This window comes from Stegostoma tigrinum, chromosome 1 (genome assembly GCF_030684315.1).
Source record: "Stegostoma tigrinum isolate sSteTig4 chromosome 1, sSteTig4.hap1, whole genome shotgun sequence".
NCBI lineage: Eukaryota > Metazoa > Chordata > Chondrichthyes > Orectolobiformes > Stegostomatidae > Stegostoma > Stegostoma tigrinum.
Window position 1 is genome coordinate 162,882,899 of NC_081354.1, and position 22,713 is coordinate 162,905,611.

General features: G+C 42.0%; 1 protein-coding gene across 4 annotated transcripts in view; it reads left to right on the forward strand.

Annotated features, from left to right (window-relative positions):
* letm1 (leucine zipper-EF-hand containing transmembrane protein 1) overlaps positions 1 to 22,713 on the forward strand; it is an 83,895-nt gene that overhangs the window by 16,634 nt on the left and 44,548 nt on the right. For all 4 annotated transcript variants that reach the window (XM_048529570.2, XM_048529552.2, XM_048529562.2 and 1 more), the window contains exons 3-5: positions 4,651 to 5,104; positions 12,325 to 12,468; positions 13,879 to 14,016. In XM_048529570.2, coding sequence (XP_048385527.1) covers positions 4,651 to 5,104; positions 12,325 to 12,468; positions 13,879 to 14,016 — 736 coding nt within the window. The remainder of the gene's footprint in view (positions 1 to 4,650; positions 5,105 to 12,324; positions 12,469 to 13,878; positions 14,017 to 22,713) is intronic.

A 22,713-nucleotide genomic window follows, 5' to 3' on the forward strand; every position in this document is an offset into this window, starting at 1 on the left:
TTTTTTAAGCACGAATGGTCTTCTAAAACTGTCATTTCTGCCTTACAGTAAGCAATTCAACAAAATATTATGTACAGAGGTATATTTATCTTCCATATCTAACTACTTTGGATAATTTGCCCTAAATTCTTTCAGGTGACATTGGTCTTCAATGTTTTCATTTGTGTAATATGGATTAAGTAAATTTCATAGGTACATTTTAATATTTTGTGCATAATAATGCCATTGGATTTATTTTAGAAACATGTAGAAATACATGTTAGTAATGCATCTTAAGCAGTTTGTAAGATCAGATTTGAGTGTTTTGGCGTTTATGTAATTTTTATCAAGTGTCTACTCTTTTTTGTTATGTTTCCCACATGTTTTTTTTTGTCAAAGTCAATATTTAGTTCTAAGAGTTGGATTGAATTTAACCTATTTGTGACTAAACTAAACTTAAATGACTCTAATGCACAACGTTCTTAAGTTGATGGAAGTTATATCTGTCTCAGACAAAAAACCTGAAGAGAAGTGTCTATTTTGCGTGTCTCTTTGAAGTCAGCATTAGTGGAAGCAAATAGCAATGACTTAGGGGGCAATTAGCAAGTTCAACACAGGGTAAAAAGAAAATACACATATTCCTTTTACGACATCTTGCTGTCATTGTCATTTTCAGTGAAACAACTGGCATATTTCGTTTCACTGATGAGAAATAGTGTATGGCTACTACTTGTTCTGGGAGGGCGTTATATAGTTGGAATTAGAAAAGCTCAAATGAAAACCATTCTATCCGGGTGTTTGCAAGGGTGGTTCAGTTTCTTCCACTCTTTTACCCATAGCTGTGAAAATATTTCCTCTTCAGATAATTACCCAATTTTCATTAGAAAGCCACAATTGCCTGAAACTTTGGAAACCATTTCAGTGATTTCCAGATCCTAACCACCAGGTCACCAGACCCTAAATGTTTGGTTTCTTTTTCCTTCCTAGATGCTGCCAGACTTCTCCAGCAACTTTTTGTTTTTGTTCCTAACCCCACAATATGGCTATAGCCCTGATGAGGGAAAGTGGCACGAGTGTAGCTGATAGGGTATTTTTTATGGTATGGATCTGTAAAGGCTTCATCTGTAATGTATGATTCAATGATGATACATAAGGTAGGTTTTTCTCTGCCACCTTTTTGCTTTTGTCCCTTTCGCATTATGTTGATGCTCTTCTGAGATGGTCAACAGTGCAGCTAGTCAGAGTCTCCGTGCATGCTGATCACATCATGGGCTCATTGACCTCTGCTTCCAGATGCCTCTTCAGAGTGTGCACAGCAGAAAGGAAAATTTGAGTGAATGTTGACTCCAAGCCCAGCACTTGGGCAAGATTGGTTGACCAGATGTAAACAGCAGGATGCCACAGAGTTTGGTACTTGGGCCCCAGCTAGTTACAATCTAGACTAACAACTTGGCTGCAGGGATTGAAGGTCCAAAGAAAATGACTCAGTAAAGCAATTGGGAAAGTAAGTTGCCATGAAGAAATAAGAAATTTACAAATGGATATGGATTAGTTTGGTTTGGGAGAAAGAGCTTAACATGGATAAGTGAGGTTATTTGTTTTGGTCAGAAGAAGAATAACTTATTATTTGAATGGAAAGAAACCAGGGTGCTTTGCACAGAGGAATTAGAGGTCCTTTTGCGTGAATCACAGAAAATGTGCATACAGGTATAGCAGGTAATTAGGAAGGCAAATGGAATTCTGGCATTAATTGCCAGAAAAACAGTAAAGAATTAAGCAATTGTATAAGGTAGTAGTGAGACTACAGCTGGTGTATTGTGTACAATTTTATTTGCGTTACTTGAGGAGGAATGTTGAATTGGAGGCAATTCAGAGGAAGGTCACGAAGTTGGTTCCAGAAATACGGTGTTTGTCCTGCGAAGAGAAATTGAGCAGTTTAGGACAAAGATACTGGATTATAATGAGACCACAAGGTGTAGAGCTGAATGAACACAGCAGGCCAAGCAGCATCAGAGGAGCAGGGAGGCTGACGGTTCGGGCCTAGACCCTCCTCCAGAAAATGAATCAGATTTTCTGAAGAGGGGTCTAGGCCCGAAACGTAAGCCTTTCTGCTCTCTGCTGCTTGGCCTGCTGTGTTCATTCAGCTCTACACCTTGTGGTCTCAGATTCACCAGCATCTGCAGTTCCTACTATTTCTGGATTATAATGAGAGAAAGTTTTTATATCACATATACCCAGCTGAAGTATATAAGATGCAAATGGGGATTGACAAAGTAGATGAGAGGATTTTTTCCTCTTCTGGGGCAATCAAGAATGAGAAGTTATAGCCTACCCATAGACTGTCTCCAAATGGTTGCCTAAATCTGAAGAGCCCTTGGCCCTCCCTTCTGGCAGGAACAGTTTTTTTTTCCTTTTTACTGTATTCAGACCCATCATGATTTTGAGATCCTCTGTCAAATATCCTGTCAAATTTCTTGAAGGTGAAGAGTTTTACTATGTTTTCCAGGTTTGATCCTTCAACCACCCTTTATGAGGACCAAAAGAACTGCAGATACTGTAAATCAGGAACAAAAAAGTTGCTGGAAAAGCTCAGCAGCTCTGGCAGCATCTGAGGGGGAGAAAACAGAGTAAACGTTTTGGGTCCAAAACTCTGTTCTGAGGAAGGGTCACTAGACCTGAAACGTTTACTCTGTTTTCTCCTTCACAGATGCTGCCAGATCCGGTGAACTTTCCCAGCAACCTTGTTTTTGTTCCTTTTATTATGAAGACTTACTTAAAGAATGTGATTTCTGAATGGTTTGGATTTCTAACTTAAACATTATGTCTCCCAACCTAAACTTCTCCCCTTACAAGTAGAAAATACTTCTAAATCACCTTCAGAATCATAAAATATTTAATCATATTGCCCAACCCTTAATATTTCAGGGAATAATAGCTGACTTTGTAACCTCTTCTCACAGTTTAACCCTTGGACCCTTGCTAATACTCTGGTTAATCTGTGTCTGATTCATTACAGGATGATAATCCCTTTTTATAACTTTGTTCTCCAGACCTGTAGTGTTCTAGATTTGGGCTAACCATGCACTTTGCATATATGTGACAAAACTTCCACTGTCCTCTTCACTTCTTCACTAATAACCTATTTCATGTTTTTCTTGTTATACTACGATAGACATTTACAGGTTTATTTATTGAACTTAGACCAGAATTTTAAATTTTAAATGAGTTCTAATTTTAGAGGTGCAATTGTGTGTGTGCAAATGAATCACCACGGCCATTTTTGCATTCAAAACCAATACCTTGTTTCCAGAAACTGCAATACTTTGTTTTGTCTACATTTGGTTTATGAACAATGAATTCCTGCAAGTTTAGTTTGCAAAACACCATTGATAGATGGAACGATTACTTAATTGCATATATAAAATTGACAATACCTTTTAATATTTGCCATTGGCGATCTTTACTAATGGCTTTGTGTTAGGCTTTCCAAGGCACTCATGAATCAAGTGAATGGTTGAAAGATTAATTTTGTGAGGCTTCACCAGACACCTCAAAGCTAAGATTATCTACAACTACCTAGCCAAGTCAATAGTTATATTTCAGCTCTATTACATGAAGTCTAAACTAACGGTTGCTTCTTGAGAAACTTATTAGATAGCTTCGAGAAGTTTTTAAGTTTGTACACAAAAAAATGATTATCTCCTACACGAGTTACTTCCTCAAAAGTTCACTTCTTAGTTTTTGACATGATCTGCTCTTCACAAATCCGTGTTCTCTCATTGTGTAGAGCTCAAATTATCAGGGGTTTACCATTTTGCTCTCCTTTGATTCCAACAACATTGACACAACAGAAAGCAGATTCAGAGATCTCTCTCCCACTGCAACACTCTCTTGCCCTCCGGACAAACCTCAGGGGATCTCTCTCCCGCTGCAACTTTCTTGTCCTATCCATCTATCTTCTCTATCCATCTTCGATCCACCTCCCCCTCTCGCCCTATTTATTTCAGTACCCTCTCCCCATCCCCCTTTTCTGATGAAGGGCCAGGTTTGAAAAGTCAGCTTTTGTGCTCCTCTGATGCTGCTTGGCCTGCTGTGTTCATCCAGCTCCACACTTTGTTACCTCTAATTGTCTATGTTATCTTGGTTTCTCTGCGTCCATAATGACCTGCCCATTTTGTGCAGCTTTGCCATCTTTACTCCTCTTTCTTTCCAGCAGTGTTTTCTCCATGGCCTTGCTTTCTTGTGCTTGAGTTCTCTCCACCTTACCAAGTTTTTATGATGCTATTTGTCATCTTTGAGTGATTTGCAGAGGAAACTGTCACGTGACTTATTTCGGTGTTGAGCAGGTTGCATTATGTAGTTCTAACAGTTAAGCTTCAGTAAGTCCAGCATAAAATATATTCCACCTTGATGCCAATCTACGTATAGCTGTTCTGATGAAGGGTCACTCAACCTCGAACATTCACTCAGATTTGTCTCCGCAGATGCTACCAGACCTGCTGAGCTTTTCCAGTTATTTCTGTTATAGCTGTTTTAGACTGTATTACCTTTTGCTAGACTTCAAATCAGGATTTATCCACAAGAATGCAAGTGGTTTAATGCAGCAAATTATCTGATTTGCTATGTTTCATAAATTTGAAGTTTTAAAATAATTCTTTGATTTTTTTTCAGAAATGTTTGTTTCAGAAGTTGCAGCACAGTGTCTACAATCAACAATCCTTTGCACTTAAAAGATCATTATAATAATTGGACAAAAGGGCCAAAACGTATGTACTGTAGTGTGGTGGGTGCTCCTCTACCATGCACTTCTACCGAAATGAGTTTTATTGGAACCCGTTGCATTCCGGTAAGATGGTGGCATTCTACACGTCACCTATATGATGATTCCAAGGTAGAAAAATCTCTGAAGTCTTTAAAGGATAAGAATAAGCGACTGGAAGAAGGTGGCCCTGTGTATAGTCCAGTAGAACCTGAAGTCCGCAAGTCCCTTGGTCAGAAGATTGTAGATGAAGTAAAACACTATTATCATGGCTTCAGATTGTTGTGGATTGACACAAAAATAGCAGGCAGAATGCTTTGGCGGATCCTTAATGGATATACTCTTTCAAGGAGAGAGCATAGGCAGGTAAGTTAGCTGAAAATTGTGGACAACTTTCTAGATTTGAATTCTGAGGGTTAGCAGACTTTTCAGTTTTATCAGAAACTTAATAAGTCTTGCCGCATTCATTCCAAATGAAGATGATCATTGACTAATTATCCTTCATAGATAGGAGAGAGGAAAAACTGCTGAATGCATACTCTGAGTTCCGTCTCTGCCACCCATCTCTTTCTCAAATGTAATTTGCCGTAAATTCTCCTCCCCTTTTTCAAATCTACAAAAGATTTTTATTTTACTAATTCCTTTTTGAGTGATTACTCACCGTATTGTTGTGAACCAATATCAGCCCCCACTATGTGATTATGTGAAATGCTGCATGAGAGTTTGGGAAATTCTGAGGCCAAGAGTTAAAACCCACAATTACAGCTGGTGAGATTCAAATATAATTAGCAAATCTATAATGTATGTTTTGAAAGGAGGGGGGGAAAAAAAAGCTAGTTGTACAAATGGTGACCATGCAGCAGTCATCTATTTTCATAAAAATCCAACTGGCTTACTCATGACTTGTTTAAAAGAAGAAAATATGCCATGCTTAACTGCAATAGCCTGTCAAGACAATTGATTGAAATGCAATTGGTGGTGGACAACAAATGCTGGTCTTACTGCTGAAGCCTACAACCCGTGAAAAACTAAAAAGAAAATGGCCTCCCCTGTCTATAGTCACTGCAAGTTTTGAAGTTTGGTTCCTTTTTAAAACATCTTCCTTGGGTCTCAAATATAATGAAGTTGCTGTGTTGGTCTTATCTCCAGTCTGATGCTGTTCAGCATTTGCCTGGGCTGTTGACATGCTGATTTCACCCCCCCCCCCCCCCGCCAATTTCAGGTGTATTATGAGACAGTTTGACCCTTAGTTGAGCCGACTTGCAAACAGCAGGGTAACTTCACAGAATTATTACATTTATCAGAGTGAGGGATTCATCATGGCAGTCTTTGTATCTCTCCCTTTCTACTTACATCCTCTGTTCCCTTTTCTCCCTTGCTTAACCTCTTCAAGGATTTATGTTATTGAGGGCTTTGAGCATGTGTTCTTAGTCACTCCCTGTTAGAATGATCAGCTTTAATGTGATGTTGATCACAGTACAGGCAAGAGTGCCAGTACACTTCCATTGCTGGGCATGGCCATGATCATGACCACAGAAGTACGCAGTACAGAGGGAAGGCATTGGCTGGCCACATTTGTGCCAACTATCGGAAGAACTGTCCAATTACTTGTACTCCACTTCAGACACAGCTCAAAATATATTCCTGTAAGTATTTATCTAAATAGTTTAGACTTTGCTGTGAGTTTTGTTTAGGCTAAAACATCATTATTATAAAGCCTTGCAAAACTTTCAAGTAGATTCTCCATTTCCTTTTGAAAGACCTAAGGGTACTTGCATAAGGGTGTAAGGATCTAACAGTTACCCTTAACATTCAATGACGTTACCATAATTGAATGTCCCAAATCAACATAGTCTTATCAATGGCAGGAACTAAACTGGATCAGCCATCTAAATGTGGCTATAAGTTCAGCTCAGAGGTTAAGAATTCTGCAGCAAGTAGCCCACCTCCCGATTCCCCAATCCAGCAAGTCACAAGTCAGGCGTGTGATGGCAGATTCACCAGTTGCCTGGGTGAAAACAGCTTCATCAACATTTTGAACTTGACACCATACAGGACAAAGCAACTTGTTGGCTGGCACCCTGCCCACAATCTTCAATGTTTGCACCTTCACCATTGACACAGTGGCAGTGGTATGTACCATTTGCAAGGTGCAATGCAATTACCAAGGCTCCAGAAACATAGCCACTGCCACAGAGAAGAGTAAAGATAGCAGACGTGGGAACACCACCACATGCGAGTATGCTTTCAAGTCTTGTACCATTGTGACTTGAGACTATATATTGTTGTTCCTACACTTGCTAGGGCGAGATCCTAGAGCTCCATTCACAAGAACACTTTCAGTGCCCCTATGCCCCAAGGCCTCATTTTTGATTAGATTAGATTAGATTCCCTACAGTGTTGAAACAGGCCCTTCGGCCCAACAAGTCCATACCGTCCACTGGGGGGTCCCACCCAGACCCATTCCCCCTATAACCCACGCACCCCTGAACACCCCGGGCAATTTTAGCATGGCCAATCCACCTAACCTGCACATGTCTGGACTATGGGAGGAAGCCAGAGCACCCGGAGAAAACCCACGCAGACACAGGGACAATGTGCAAACTCCGCGTAGACAGTTGCCCGAGGCTGGAATCGAACCATGTCCCTGGCGCAGTGAAGCTGCAGTGCTAGCCACTGTGCCACCCCAAGAATGCAGCTTGCCACCACCTTGTGTGCGGCATTTGAGGAAGGGTAGTGAATGCTGGCTTGGACAGCACTCCCCACATTCCATGACACGCAAAAAGAAAAAGGTGTAGGGAGAAAGGAGCTGCAACTAGTTTGGAGGTCAAAGGGCTTGCAAGAGTGGTAGCCATGACTGGTTTTCTTGAGAGGCATTTTATTGCCATGCTTTCTGGTCTCTGTGAACCAATATGACCTTGCTCTTGATGCTTATCTTCCCTTGATTAATGCTAGAATCCAAGTTGAATGCAATTGCCTTATCATTGGACATGGAATTTAAAAGCTAATTTACTAGGGACAGTAATTTGAATTCCAGTACAGAAATTAGTAGAATTTAAATTCCATTTTAAGTTAAATGCCATTCTCAAAAATGAAGCCATGAACCTAATATTGTTGTAAAAACCCACTAACATCCTTTTTAGAAAGGAAATTTGTTGTCCTGGCTGGCCTCCATTTCTCTCCATACTTGTAATAATGCGGTTGCCTTTCAGCTGCCCTTTGAAGTAGTCTAGCAATTCATTCAGTTGTTCCACACTATTACGGAAACATCAGAAAGGAACCAAATTGGATGAACCACCTGGTATTTGACAAAGGGAAATATTTTTATTCACTCGTGCATAGGCATCACTGGTTGACCAGCATTTATTGTTCATCCCTAGCGTGCCTTGAACTGAGTGGCTTGCAAGGCATTTCAGAGGGCTGTTGAGAGTCAATCACATTACTGTGGGTCTACAGTCACATTGGGACCAGGCCAATTGAGGATGGCAAATCTCCTTCCCTGAAGGACGTAGATGAACCAGATGACATCTGGTTCTCTCAATAGACTATGGTTCATTGTGTCTGAAATTCAGCATTTGTATCCATGTTATAAGCAAGGCCCTAACGATGTCAGGAGTGGAGTGGTCATAGTTGAACTCAAATGGGACCTCACTGAGCAAAGTAAGAAAGTAAGTATTAAGTTGAGTAAGTAGGAAAGATTGTTGCACAATCCTGTCTTCACAGTGACCATGCCATCAATCATGTGTCACTACTACTGTGCAAAATGGTCTTCTATTCAGATTAGATCGAACAGCTTAGAGGTTGAGCAGGGAGGTTACACTGGGACTGTGTAACATGTTGATTAGGCCACAGCAGTATTGTGTGCTTTTCTGGAATCCTCATGATAGGAGAGATATTATTGCAGTGAAGAGGATGTGGAGGAAATTTGCCAGAATGTTGCCTGGGCTCGAAAGTTTGAGGGGAGATTGGACAGATTGGAGTTGTTTTCTTTGGAGTAGAGAAGACTGAGGGAGGACATAATTGATACATACACATTTGGGAAGGGCCAAGATAGAATCATAGAATCCCTACAGTGTGGAAACAGGCCATTCAGCCCAACAGGTTCATACTGACACTTCAGTGTATCCTACCCAAACTCATCCCACCCAACTTATCGCCGTAACCCATGGCTAATCTATTTAACCTATATATCACTGAACACAACGGGGTAATTTAGCATGGACAGTCCACCTAACCCGCACATCTTTGGACGTTGGGTAGGAACTGGAGCACCCAGAGGAAACCTGCACAGACACAGGGCTTCTGAGAGAAGCGATTTTTCTTCCTAACTCCCTAACCCTTGTTCACCATCTGCATGGCATAGGTAAGCATAATGGCGTACTTGTAGCGTGGGTGAGTGCTGCTCCATCCAAACGATGAAAACCTAGCAGTATGCTTATTGGATGCCCATCCATTAGGCTAAACATCCATTCCATCCAGCCCCAACACACAGTGGCAGCAGAGTGTTAGAAGTGTGCTGTAGCTCACCAAGAATCCTTCAGTGGCTTGCAAACTCACAATATCCACCATTAGAACACAATTATCCCAAAGCACTTTATAAGACCATAAGACATACTTAGGACAAGGGCAGCAGCTGCAGTTAAACACTACCACATGCAAGTTCTCCTCCTAGCCCCTCCCACTGTCTTGACTTGGAATTATGGTGAGTACTGGCATTCCTTTGCTGTTGTAAAATCAAAATATTGTTAAAGCCTTCGGGGGTTTGCCTCCACCAGATGGACTAGTTCAAGAAGGCTGTACCACCAACTTGAGGGCAGTTAGTGATAAGTAAATATGTAGACATTTCCAATGGTACTCTCCCCATCCCAGGAAAAATAAATTTAACAATTACCACAACTTCATAACCAAAGAACAGGAAAGCACAATTTCACCTGTCAAATGTATCCTAACATTGAGATAGCTACTGATCTGCAATCCAAATCCCTTTTTTCACCATTGACTTACATCCTTGGATTATTTATATCTGATTAAATTATGTATTTCCATCTGTTTTGCAATAACAATTGATTAAGCATGTTTGTGGAAGTCAGTTCAAAACATCAAACACCCTTTGCATGTAAAATTCTTTGCCTTTGCTGCAGCCACACCCTTGAAGTAGAATTCATGTTTGCCTTTTTCCGGAGTTGCCAAGCAGTGAAAATTCCAGTGCAATAGGTGTCACATTTTTCCCAAAGCATAACATTGCAATCTGAAATACTTCAATATGTCTTCAATAATTAGAAAACACATTCCATGGAAAGCATGCAGCCCAAAGGGTTCTACAGTTTCTAGTCTCTAGGTATACAAGAACTGGGGTAGCAAATTTTCCCTTTGGCATTTCTGCAGTGACCGCCACAAGCTTTCATCCTTCCCTCAGCGTGTAGCGAACTTTAGTCTCTGATACTCAATTGAGAATAATTTCTTACTTTGGAAGATAAGCAACTTATGGGCAGACTGAATGTCTTTCAGATGGTCCTCCAGGCATTGTTGATATTTATTTCAGTGGGTATCTTTGAAAATGGCCACAGAATGCAATGTCTCATGTCATGTAGTTGCGTGGGATGGACTTACACAAAAACTACATTTCGATTACCTTGTGAAACTGGAAAATTTATTTTGAACTTGCTACTTGTGCAAGATTTGTATTTTGTGCGTTAGTGTCAGTAATATCGCAGTGAAATGGTAGCCATGAGCTCCACAGTGAAGCTTTAACATTTCTGACCAATTTATGAAGCCAAAATCATAATCATTTATCGTTGATTGATTGCTTGAGTAATCTTGTCGAGGATCCCACACAAGTATCAAGTTGTTTCTTGTCAGCGCATTATCGACGTAGTCTGGTTTGTGCAATCCACCATCTGGAAATTCAGTAATTTATGTTGTAATTTCTGTGCTTAAGTTAATGCACAAATCAAAATTCTCTCTAACTCCAGCATGTTCTGTGCCATGAGTTTGTGTATGACCAGTTTTGCTTCGGGCCTGATCATGAGTATAATGAGAGTTTCTGATGAGGAAGAGAACAATGATGAAAGCTAATGTGTTATGTCACTGCTTACCAGAAGGTCTTGTTAAAATGTGATATTCTAGTCAGAATATCCTTTTGTTTTGATTATCTTAGGCTCAGCATTTTATTTTGAAAGAATGAATTAAAAACTATGTAGAATGTTCTGAGTAACTTGCCTATACATGGGTAAATGTGTTTTTAATTTTTTACTAGAGAGCAAGTCTTTAGATTTTTGGATGAAACCTTTGCAGAAGCAGTGATTTCCTAAGTAGATTAAGTCATCTTTGCAATTCATTCCAACACAAACCTGACTACAGATATGAGGCTATTGTGCTGTAGTTTCCTCTTTTCACACTCCCTCCTTTCTCCTGTGTCAATTTGCTTGTTACAATCTGCCAGGACTGTTGCTAAATCTAGTGAATTTTGGGAAATTATCATCAGCATATATCCTAAGTTGCAGTGTTTTGCTTTTCCAAGCCAGGGACCAACCCTGCCTCAGTGAAGAGTGCAGGAAGCCATCCCAGGAGCAGCACCAGATCCACTTGAAAATGAGGTGTCTTTGTAGTGAGCTATGATAGCTATATGTCATGCTTCATTTTATTCCATGTATACCCAACATGGAAACAGTGATAGGACAAACCAAGCCAACAAACAATGGATGAGATCTAAGTTTTGCAGTTCTGCCAGGTACAGTAATGAATGGTGGTGAAAAACGTGAGCAACCAATGCTAGTAGTGCTATTGCTGGATTGTTAATTTGGAGAGCCAGGTAATGTTCTGGAAACCTGGGCTTGAATCCTGTCACAGTAGATAGAATTTGATGCCAATCAGCACAATAGTTAAGTGGTGAGGTCACAGTAATTTACTGTATGTGTTAAAGACTTGGGTGCGAGGTTGTTTCCCCTTGAGAGTGTCCAGATCCAGAGGGTGTAAGGTGTTGCAGATTGAGAAGAATTTTGTTCCGAGAGTAGTGAATCTGAGATTGTTTACTGCAGACAGCTGTTAACGCTGGGCCATTAAGTATATTTAAGAATGGGACAGGCAGATTTTCAATAGTAAGAGAATCTTGACTATGGGGGAAAAGACAGGCAAGTGGGATTGAAGATCATCAGATCAGTCCTGATCTCTCAAATGGCAGGGAAGACTTGATGGACTGAATGGCCTACCTTTCTCTCAGTGGGAAAAGACACAGTATTATCTTTTGGAAATGAGTTGAACAATTTCTTGGAGGGAATTTTCAAGTGCCAATGAAAAGTCAAGGGAGTGGGACTGATTTAAATAGCTAGAGCAGAGAACTGGTGTTGACCTAATGGGCTGTGTCACTTATGCTTTCATGCTACAAGCATTGGTTCATATTATATTGTTGGATACTTCTGAATTACCTGTCCAGTAACTTTACACTGTCATGTCCTCTTTGTCCTGATACAGTCCACCAGTTCAAAGTTTAATCAACCAAATCTGCTTATCACTGTTGTCAATTGTCAAAAATTAAGTCAAATTGAAGGAACTGCTTTTGAATTTCAATTTTTTTAATCTCCTAACAGTTTCTGAGGACATGTGCTGACCTCTTCCGCCTGGTGCCCTTCCTGGTTTTCATCATTGTTCCATTCATGGAGTTTCTTCTTCCTGTTGTTCTTAAACTTTTCCCTAACATGCTTCCTTCAACCTTTGAGACCAAGTCAAAGAAGGTGAGTATGAATTCGGACTGTTTTAGCATGCACTGTAATATCTCCAGTCTGGAATTCCCAGGACTGAAGTCACTTCCCGATTTTTGGATATTTCTGGATTAATGATATGTCATTAGAATGTCTAATAACCAGTATGTGAACCAGAACAAAACATGGACATAAATATTTGGATGAAGCCGAAAGCATTATTAAAGCACATTAAAAAAAATTCATTCCTTTATCTACTAAATATTTGATTCCGCTCTCCAAGTGTTCTAATATGATATTGTGATATGCATGGGTGTACTTTAAAATGCAAAATGCTTCCATACTGGTGTATCCCAACTATAGATTTTGTCCCTGGAGAGTTCATAGTATATTTGAATGTTAAAGCAATACTTGTCAAATTTTGTTTGTTAACTGCTCAAGTTGAACGATGTTTGGTTTAATCCCAATTGTTAAGAACCTCCAGCACTTTTTGTCTGAAAATTCTGCAAGTATATTGACTTGTAGTTTAATGTGTTTTTCAAAATATAAGACAAGTGTCATCTGGATTCAGAAGTTCAAGCTTTGGTCTAAATTCTGCTCTTTTTGTGCCATTGGAACTAGAAATGAAGGTTTAAAAATAAGCCTTCAGGCATTTTCAATTGGTTTCACTTAATCAGGTTTAGTATGTGCACCAAATGCAAAAACTGCTGCACTTGTACTCTAATTTTTTTAAAAGACCATTAATAAAACACTTTTTAAATAGATTAACAGCAATCAAAATGGAACATGTTTACAAACCAAAATTTGACTTTCAGTGGAACTTGATTTAAAGAAAAAATTGCCCTCAAATAATCAAAACATTGATTTCTTCCTTGAACCTGTAAAGTTTTTTTTAAAAATATTTTCTCCTCTCTGAAATGCTAATCACATGTGAGCCTAGATTGACAAGTTAATGGCCTAATACTTGATCACTGGGCTGTGATAGCTATCCCTTTGTTCCCTTCCCTGCTCTGATTCACCTCAAGTTTCAACTTTTTACCAAGTTGACAAGTTAATTAAGTTTGTTCAGTTTAGATTGAATATCTTGTTAATCTCTGTAGAGCTCATCTATGTGAATAAAGTCACTGAACGGGTTCCCAGTTTTGTCTAATTTGTTCGATTTATAAATATTCACTATTTTCTGCTGCCATCCCTACATTAACCATTTTCCTCCATTATAGGGTAAAAGTTGGAATAATATTTGGGGCTACATTTTATCACTGGTACATGGGTGAAGAGGCAAAAGCCAGCAAAACAGGCTGACTTGAACTTGAGTAGAAAAATTAATTGCTGAAACCTGTCAAACAGCCTATAAAATTGTGCTGGACATGAATACTGAAAATTTGTATTTTTTTTGACGCATCTAATGTGCTTGAAAGCTAAAGGATATTCATTTTTCTTTAGGAAGAAAGGTTGAAAAAAGAGCTGAGAGTGAAACTTGAAATGGCAAAATTTCTTCAAGATACAATTGAAGAGATTGCCCTAAGAAATAAAGCAGCTAAGGGTGATGTCACAAAAGACTTTTCTACATTCTTCCAGAAGGTAATATTTAGACTTGAGTTGCACATTTGGATTGTTGCCAATATTAAATGCACAAGTGAAAATGACAGTTGTCTAATTTTTATTTTTAGTACTGACTTTGTCTCTTTTACTTTTCTTAAACATCTGCTTTAGTTCTGAGATAGCCGACTGCGATTGATCTCAATCACTTTGAATTAGTGCTAATTCTTTTGATTTAGTAACCACTAATTGTTACAAAGTACAAATATGTATTTGCATCTACAGGACAGTATCTGATAACTTGGTGCTTTTGCTGCTTATACTTGCTCTGGAGAATGGTAATTGAGGGCTATTGATGTCCTTGGACTTAGCTCTGCCTTATTCATTGGCTGCGGGAGTGAGACAGTTGGGAGAAATACAAGAGCTAATATTTCCTGCTTTGGTGGATTCACATTTGATTATTTTTAAACTGTGGAAGCACTTGTTTGGAGGGAAATCAAGTTCATCCAAGTAGATTGAAACAAATTTAATTATTCCTCATCTGTGACACTTAGTTCCTCTTACAAGCAGCTTGTTTTTACCTGTAGTTTCTGGCATAAAGTTGAAGAAGCACTCATTACTTGTTGAAAGTGGTAACATTGCAATGCTTTTGCGCATCACCCAACTGGTTATAAATCATGCTCAAGCAGCAGACATGTACTGCAAACAATTTGCACCCATGTGGTCCGATACGTATAAGTACTCCCTTGACACAAGGATGGTGCATGCTCATGCCAAGAATGAATCATGGAATCTTTGAATGCAGGGAGGCTGTCATGCTCCACCTACCACGTGGTTCTGGTCTGGTCATACAGAAACTTTTTGCTCTTTATTGCCTGTCATAGGCATATCAGAAGGGTTTACAACTAAGTAATTGATCTGTTCAGTTGTGTTACCCCACACCTTTCATAGCCATCAAATTCTGAGGCGGGACTTGAATCTGGCTGCCTCAAGGCCCATTGCATTTCTTACTCTACCGGTTGAATGTTCCTCCTGCAGAATGTTGGAGGTAAGGGTCACCACTAGTGTCCCTGCTGACTACATCTGTGGGAAGTGCACCCAACTCCAGCTCCTTGAAAACCGCGTTAGGGAACTGGAACTGGAGCTGGAGCTGGATGAACTTCGGATCATTCGGGAGGCAGAGGGGGTTTTTGAGACGAGTTACAGCGAGTTAGCCACTCCTCAGGTACAAGAAAAGGGCAGATGGGTTACAGTCAGGGGACGGAAAGTGAACCAACAGGCAGTGCAGGGATCCCCCGTGGCCATTCCCTTCAACAATAAGTATACCGTTTTGGATGCTGCTGGGGGGGGAACGACTTACCAGGGGAAAGCAGTGGGGCACAGGTCTCTGGCACAGAGTCCGTCCCTGCTGCTCAGAAGGGAAGGGGGAAGAAGAGCAGAGCAGTAGTCGTTGGGGACTCCATAGTTCGGGGGATAGATAGGAGGTTCTGTGGGGATGAGAGAGACTCACGGTTGGTGTGTTGCTTCCCAGGTGCCAGGGTGCATGATGTCTCTGATCGTGTTTTTGGGATCCTTAAGGGGGAGGGGGAGCAGCCCCAAGTCGTGGTCCACATTGGCACCAATGACATAGGTAGGAAGAGAGAAGGGGATTTAAGGCAGAAATTCAGGGAGCTAGGGTGGAAGCTGAGAGCTAGGATGAACAGTGTTGTTGTCTCTGGTTTGTTGCCCATGCCACGTGCTAGGGAGAGAGAGGAGTTGAACACGTGGCTTCAAGGATGGTGCAGGAGGGAAGGTTTTGGATTCTTGGATAATTGAGGCTCTTTGGGGTAGGTGGGACCTCTACAAGCAAGATGGTCTTCACCTGAACCAGAGGGGTACCGATATCCTGGGGGGGGAAGTTTGTTTAGGCTATTCGGGTGGGTTTAAACTATTTCAGCAGGGGGATGATTGTAGTTGATTGAAATTGTAGTTCGAGTATAGAAAAGGTTTAGAGTAGGGTGGTCCGAAATAAAGTTTCAGGGGACGCAGGATGGCACCGGCAAGCAAGAAGTTGGTTTGAAGCGTGTCTACTTCAATGCCAGGAGCGTCTGGAATAAGGTGGGTGATCTTGCAGCATGGGTTAGTACCTGGGTCTTCGATGTTGTGGCCATTTCGGAGACATGGATAGAGCAGGGACAGGAATGGTTGTTGCAGGTCCCGGGATTTAGATGTTTCGGTAAGAACAGAGAAGATGGTAAAAGGGGAGGAGGTGTGGCATTGTTGGTCAAGGACCGTATTACTGTTGCAGAAAAGATGTTGGGGGACTCATCAACTGAGGTAGTATGGGCTGAGGTTAGAAACAGGAAAGGAGAGGTCACCCTGTTGGGAGTTTTCTATAGGCCTCCGAATAGTTCCAGCGATGTAGAGGAAAGGATAGCAAAGATGATTTTCGATAGGACTGAGAGAGACAGGGTAGTTGTCATGGGGGACTTCAACTTTCCAGATATTGACTGGGAACACTATAGTTCCAGTACTATATGATGGGTCAGTTTTTGTCCAGTGTGTGCAGGAGGGCTTCCTGACACAGTATGTAGATAGGCCAACAAGGGGCGAAGCCACATTAGATTTGGTACTGGGTAATGAGCCCAGCCGGGTGTTAGATTTGGAAGTAGGTGAGCACTTTGGTGATAGCGGTCACAATTCTGTTATGTTTACTTTAGTGATGGAAAGGAATAGGTGTATACCACTGGGCAAGAGTTATAGCTGGGGGAAAGGCAATTACGATGAGATTAGGCAAGCTTTAGGGAGCATAGAATGGGGAAGGAAACTGCAGGGGATGGGCACATTAGAAATGTGGAGCTTATTCAAGGAAAAGCTCCTGTGTGTCCTAGATAAGTATGTACCTGTCAGGCTAGGAGGAAGCTGTAGAGCGTGGGAGCCGTGGTTCACGAAGGAGGTGGAATCTCTGGCCAAGAGGAAGAAGAAGGCTTGTGTTAGGATGAGATGTGCGGGCTCAGTTAGGGTGCTTGAGGGCTACGAGGTAGCCAGGAAAGACCTAAAGAGAGAGCTCGGAAGAGCCAGGAGGAGACATGAGAATTTGTTGGCGGATAGGATCAGGGTAAACCCTGAGGCTTTCTATAGGTATTTAAGGAATAAAAGAATGACGAAAGTAAGATTAGGGCCAATCAAGGATAGTAGTGGTAAGTTGTGTGTGGAATCAGATGAGATAGGGGAAGTGCTAAATGAATATTTTTCAACAGTATTCACTCTAGAAAATGACAATGTTGTCGAGGAGAATACTGAGATACAGGCTAGTAGACTAGGTGGGATTGAGTTTCACAAGGAAGAGGTATTCGAAATCCTACAGAGTGTGAAGATAGATAAGTCCCCTTGGCCGGATGGGATTTATCCTAGGATCCTCTGGGAAGCCAGGGAGGAGATTGCCGAGCCTTTGGCATTGATCTTTAACTCGTCATTGTGTACAGGAATAGTGCCAGATGACTGGAGGATAGCAAATGTGGTTTCCCTGTTCAAGAAGGGGAGTAGAGACAACCCTGGTAATTATAGACCAGTGAGCCTTACCTCAGTTGTTGGTAAGGTGTTGGAAAAGGTTATAAGGGATAGGATTTATAATCCTCTAGAAAAGAATAAATTGATGAGGGATAGTCAGCACAGTTTTGTGAAGGGTAGGTCATGCCTCGCAAATCTTATTGAGTTCTTTGAGAAGGTGACCAAACAGGTAGATGAGAGTAAACCGGTTGATGTGGTGTATATGGATTTCAGCAAGGTGTTCGGTAAGGTTCCCCACAATAGGCTATTGTACAAAATGCGGAGGGATGGAATTGTGGGAGATATAGCAGTTTGGATCGGAAATTGGCTTGCTGAAAGAAGACAGAGGGTGGTAGTCGATGGGAAATGTTCATCCTGGAGACCAGTTACTAGTGGTGTACCGCAAGGGTCGGTGTTGGGTCCACTGCTGTTTGTCATTTTTTATAAATGATCTGGATGAGGGCGTAGAAGGATGGGTTAGTAAATTTGCAGGCGACACTAAGGTCGGTGGAGTTGTGGATAGTGACGAAGGATGCTGTAGGTTGCAGAGAGACAATGGTAAGCTGCAGAGCTGGGCTGAGAGGTGGCAAATGGAGTTTAATGCAGACAAGTGTGAGGTGATGCACTCTGGTAGGAGTAACCAGAAGGCAAAGTACAGGGCTAATGGTAAGATTCTTAGTAGTGCAGATGAGCAGAGAGATCTCGGTGTCCATGTACACAGATCCTTGAAAGTTGCCACCCAGGTTGACAGGGCTGTTGAGAAGGCATACAGTGTTTTAGCTTTTATTAATAGTGGAATCGAGTTCCGGAACCAAGAGGTTATGGTGAAGCTGTACAAAACTCTGGTGCAACCACACTTGGAGTATTGTGTACAGTTCTGGTCGCCGCATTATAAGAAGGATGTGGAAGCTTTGGAAAGGGTGCAGAGGAGATTTACTAGGATGTTGCCTGGTATGGAGAGAAGGTCTTAGGAAAGGCTGAGGGACTTGAGGCTGTTTTCGTTAGAGAGAAGGTAGTTGAGAGGTGACTTAACTGAAACATATAAAAAATAATCAGACGGTTAGATAGGGTGGATAGGGAGAGCCTTTTTCCTAGGATGGTGACGGTGAGCACGAGGGGGCGTAGCTTTAAATTGAGGGGTGAAAGATGCAGGACAGATGTCAGAGGTGGTTTCTTTACTCAGAGTAGTAAGGGAATGGAACGCTTTGCCTGCAATGGTAGTAGATTCGCCAACTTTGGGTACATGTAAGACATCATTGGATAAGCATACGGACGTACATGGAATAGTGTAGGTTAGATGGGCTTGAGATCGGTATGACAGGTCAGCACAACATCGAGGGCCGAAGGGCCTGTACTGTGCTGTAATGTTCTGTATGTTCTACCATTGTGGTTAATGTAATGATTTGGATTGTGTTGAGAATAATGGTGGGCAATTAAATAAGTAACTGATCAAAAGCCTTATGAATTCTATCCACCAAAATTCTGGTGGACCCTAGGATGTAGATGTTTACTAATCAACCAGTCTGGAAATGTTGGGGTCTGAAACAGGTGGGACTTGTGAGCTCTCCTAGCTACCATTGTGCCTCAGGAGCTTTCTGGCATCGCATGTAACAAACAAGGATATCGGTTTCTAGGTGGTTGCCGACTGCCCCCCAAGCAGTGGTCGAAAACTCCCCTGACCGCATTTTCCGCAACTCATCCCTCACACCCCGTCCCTGCAATAACAACCAAAAAAAATCCCCCTCATCCTCACGTACCACCCCACCAACCTCCGGATCCAATGCATCATCCTCTGATGCTTCCGCCAGCTGCAGTCTGACCCCAGCACCAAAGACATTATTCCCTCCCCACCCTTGTCTGCTTTCTGGAGGGACCACTCTCTGTGACTCCCTTGTCTGCTCCACACTCCCCTCCAGCCCCACCACACCTGGCACTTTTCCCTGCTACCGCAGAAAGTGCTGCACCTGCCCCTTGACCACCTCCCTCACCCCCATCCCAGACTCCAAGAAGACTTCCCTCATCATCATGATGTTCACCTGCACATCTGCTAATGTGGTATACTGCATCTGCTGTACCCTTTGTGGCCTCCTTTACATCAGGGAAACCAAGTGGAGGCTTGGGGACCGTTTTGCAGAACACCTAGGCTCGGTTTGCAATAAACAACTGCACCTCCCAGTCTTGAACCATTTCAACTCCCCCTCCCAATCATCAGGCGACATGCCCATCCTGGGCCTCCTGCAGTGCCACAACGATGCCAACCAAAGGTTGCAGGAATGGCAACTGATTTTCCACTTTGATACCATTGGCTGCAGGGTTCCTAAGTGGATTTCACAAGCTTCAAAGTCTCCCCTATCGCTACTGCATCCCAAAACCAGCCAAACTCGTACCTGCCTCCTTAACCCGTTCTTCCTTTTCACCTATTCGCGCCCCCCCCACCTCAAACTGCACCTCCATTTCCTACCTACTGACTTTATCCCATCCCCTTGACCTGTCCGTCCTCCCTATCTCTGCACCTGTACTCATCTTTTACTGGCTCCATCCCCGCACCTTTAACTTGTCTGTCTCCTCTCCACCTATCTTCTCCTCTGTCCATCTTTGATCTGCCTCCCCCTCTCTCCCTATTTATTTCAGAACCCCCTTCCCCTCCCCTATTTCTGATGAAGGGTTGAGGCCCGAAACATCACCTTTCCTGCTCCTAAGATGCTGTTTGGCCTGCTGTATTCACCCAGCTCTACACCTTATGTTCTGAGGTATTGGCACCTGTTTTCAACTGCGTGTGGCAAGTGGATGAGCCATGATCATCGAAAAAACTGATGATCTCAAAAGTCAAATAAAACAACTTTATTTGTTCCTTTTGTTTCAAGAAGCGCCTGCATGTGCAGGTTACAACAAAAATAATTGGACGACAAACATCTTGGTTATAATGCTGAAGACTTATTTTCTTGAACTGTAACCACATCATGAAACGAACTACTTCACTGACTTCCGGATATTTTTCAACAACTGTTAAAGAATTTTATAGCAAATCTTGAACTAGCTGAGAGTGAGGGCGCTACAACTGCACTGCAAGAGTCGTTAACACTGGTATCAGCCTCATGAATTGGATTATTATATAAATCTTCTGTCACAATCTGCTGAAACACTACCCTGTTAGTCAATCACCTACTAAGTGATGGAAGACATATAGACAATGCTTCCGAGTGGGACTTACTCTCCAATATCTTGCACCATGACCACTCAGCTCCGGATCTCATTCCAGCCTTGGCTGAAGTTTGGACAAGAGAGATTAATTTGGTGAGGTGAAGTTGACTGCATAAAGGTGGCATTTGACAGTGGCATGAAGAAGCCCTAATAAAATTGACGTGGGAATTGATTCAGCAGTAGAGTGTTGAGTAGATGGATGCTGTCCATTAGCTGGGATCCTCTGTATGCAAAGAAGGATTGCCCTCTTATACGTAGACTGTCAGCTCAGCCCCTAACATTGCTACAAGTTTGCCTCTTGACAGTGCCCTGGACTCAGCCATCTTCAGGTGCTTCTTTCCAACCTACAACTGGAAACGGAAATGTTGGCAGCGGATAATAGTGTTTAGTATCTTTTACAACACCAGGTGCTGAAGCATATTGGTGATATCGTAGCTACAGGAGCAGGTGAGGGGCTGGCTTTCGTTGTCTTCTCAAAGACACAAGTCAGGAATATGATGGAGTACATCACTAGTGTGATGCAATTGAAGATGTTGCAGAGGAGATTTACCTGCATGCTACCTGGGCTAGACAGTTTTTAGTTAGATTGCTTAGACTGCGGTTGTTTTCCTTGAAGCACCAGATATTATTAAGATGTATATAATTGAGGGACATAGACAGGAAGGAATGTTTCCCTTTGGAGGGTCAATGACTGGAACATAGGTTTAAGTTAAAGACAGGAGATTCAGAGGGAATTGTGAGGAGATCTTTTTCTATCAAGAGAGTGAACTCACTGCATGCAAGGGTTGTAGAGGCAGAAATCCTAATAACATTCAAGTAGTATTTAGATGTGCACTTGTAATGCTAAGGCATATGAGAATCTGGGCCAGGTGATGCAATGTGGAGGTAGAATAGTTCGTTTGTTGTCTTTGACTGGCACTTGGCCTAATGTGCCAGAGGACCTTATTAATGTTGTAGACATCTGACTTGAACATTGTCATCTGCAGTACATTTTTTCAAAAACTTTACAAGGACCCTTCAACAGCACTTGTGAAATCTATGATCTTTTACAGTCTGGAAAAAGCAAGACAGTAGGCAGCAGGTTCTTGAGAACGTTTAGCTATCCAAGCTCCATTCCAACGTGCCCAGCAACCTCACTTAAAATGATATTGCTATTCCTTCAATATTTGAGTCACAATTTTGGATTACCTGCCTAAAGGTGCCAAACGTACCACCTTCACATGGTAATGTCTCTGGACATGTCATCCAGAACCCCAGGCCAGTACTCTGGCAATAAGACCATAAGACATAGGAGTGGAAGTAAGGCCGTTTGGCCCATCAGGTCCACTCCGCCATTTAGATCATGGCTGATGGGCATTTCAACTCCAGTTCCCTGCACTCTCCCCATAGCCCTTGATTCCATGTGAGATCAAGAATTTGTTTATCTCTGCCTTGAAGGCATCTAATGTCCCGGCCTCCACTGCACTCTGGCAATGTATTCCACAAGCCCACCACTCTCTCGCTGAAGAAATGTCGTTTCATTTCCGTTTTAAATTTACCCCCTCTAATTTTAAGGCTGTGCCCACGGGTCCTAGTCTCCCCGCCTAACAGTAACAGCTTCCCAGCATCCACCCCTTCCGAGCCATCCATTATCTTGTAAGTTTCTGTTAGATCTCCCCTCAACCTTCTAAACTCTCATGAGTACAATCCCAGGATCCTTAGCCGTTCATGGTACGTTAAACCTACCATTCCAGGGGTCATCCGTGTGAATCTCCACTGGATGCGTTCCAGGGCTAGTATGTCCTTCGAGGTGTGGGGCCCAAAATTGGACACAATGTGGGTACAAACCCCCATGTGGCAGATGGTGAAATTTGAATACAGTAAATAATGAGTTTTAAAAGAAAGTTATCTGGCAACCATTTCATTCATGTCTTCAAGGGAAGGAAATCTGTCATCCTTACCTGGTCTGGTCTACATGTAATTCCCAGACCCATAACATTATGGCTGACTCTTAACTGCCCTCTCTAAAGT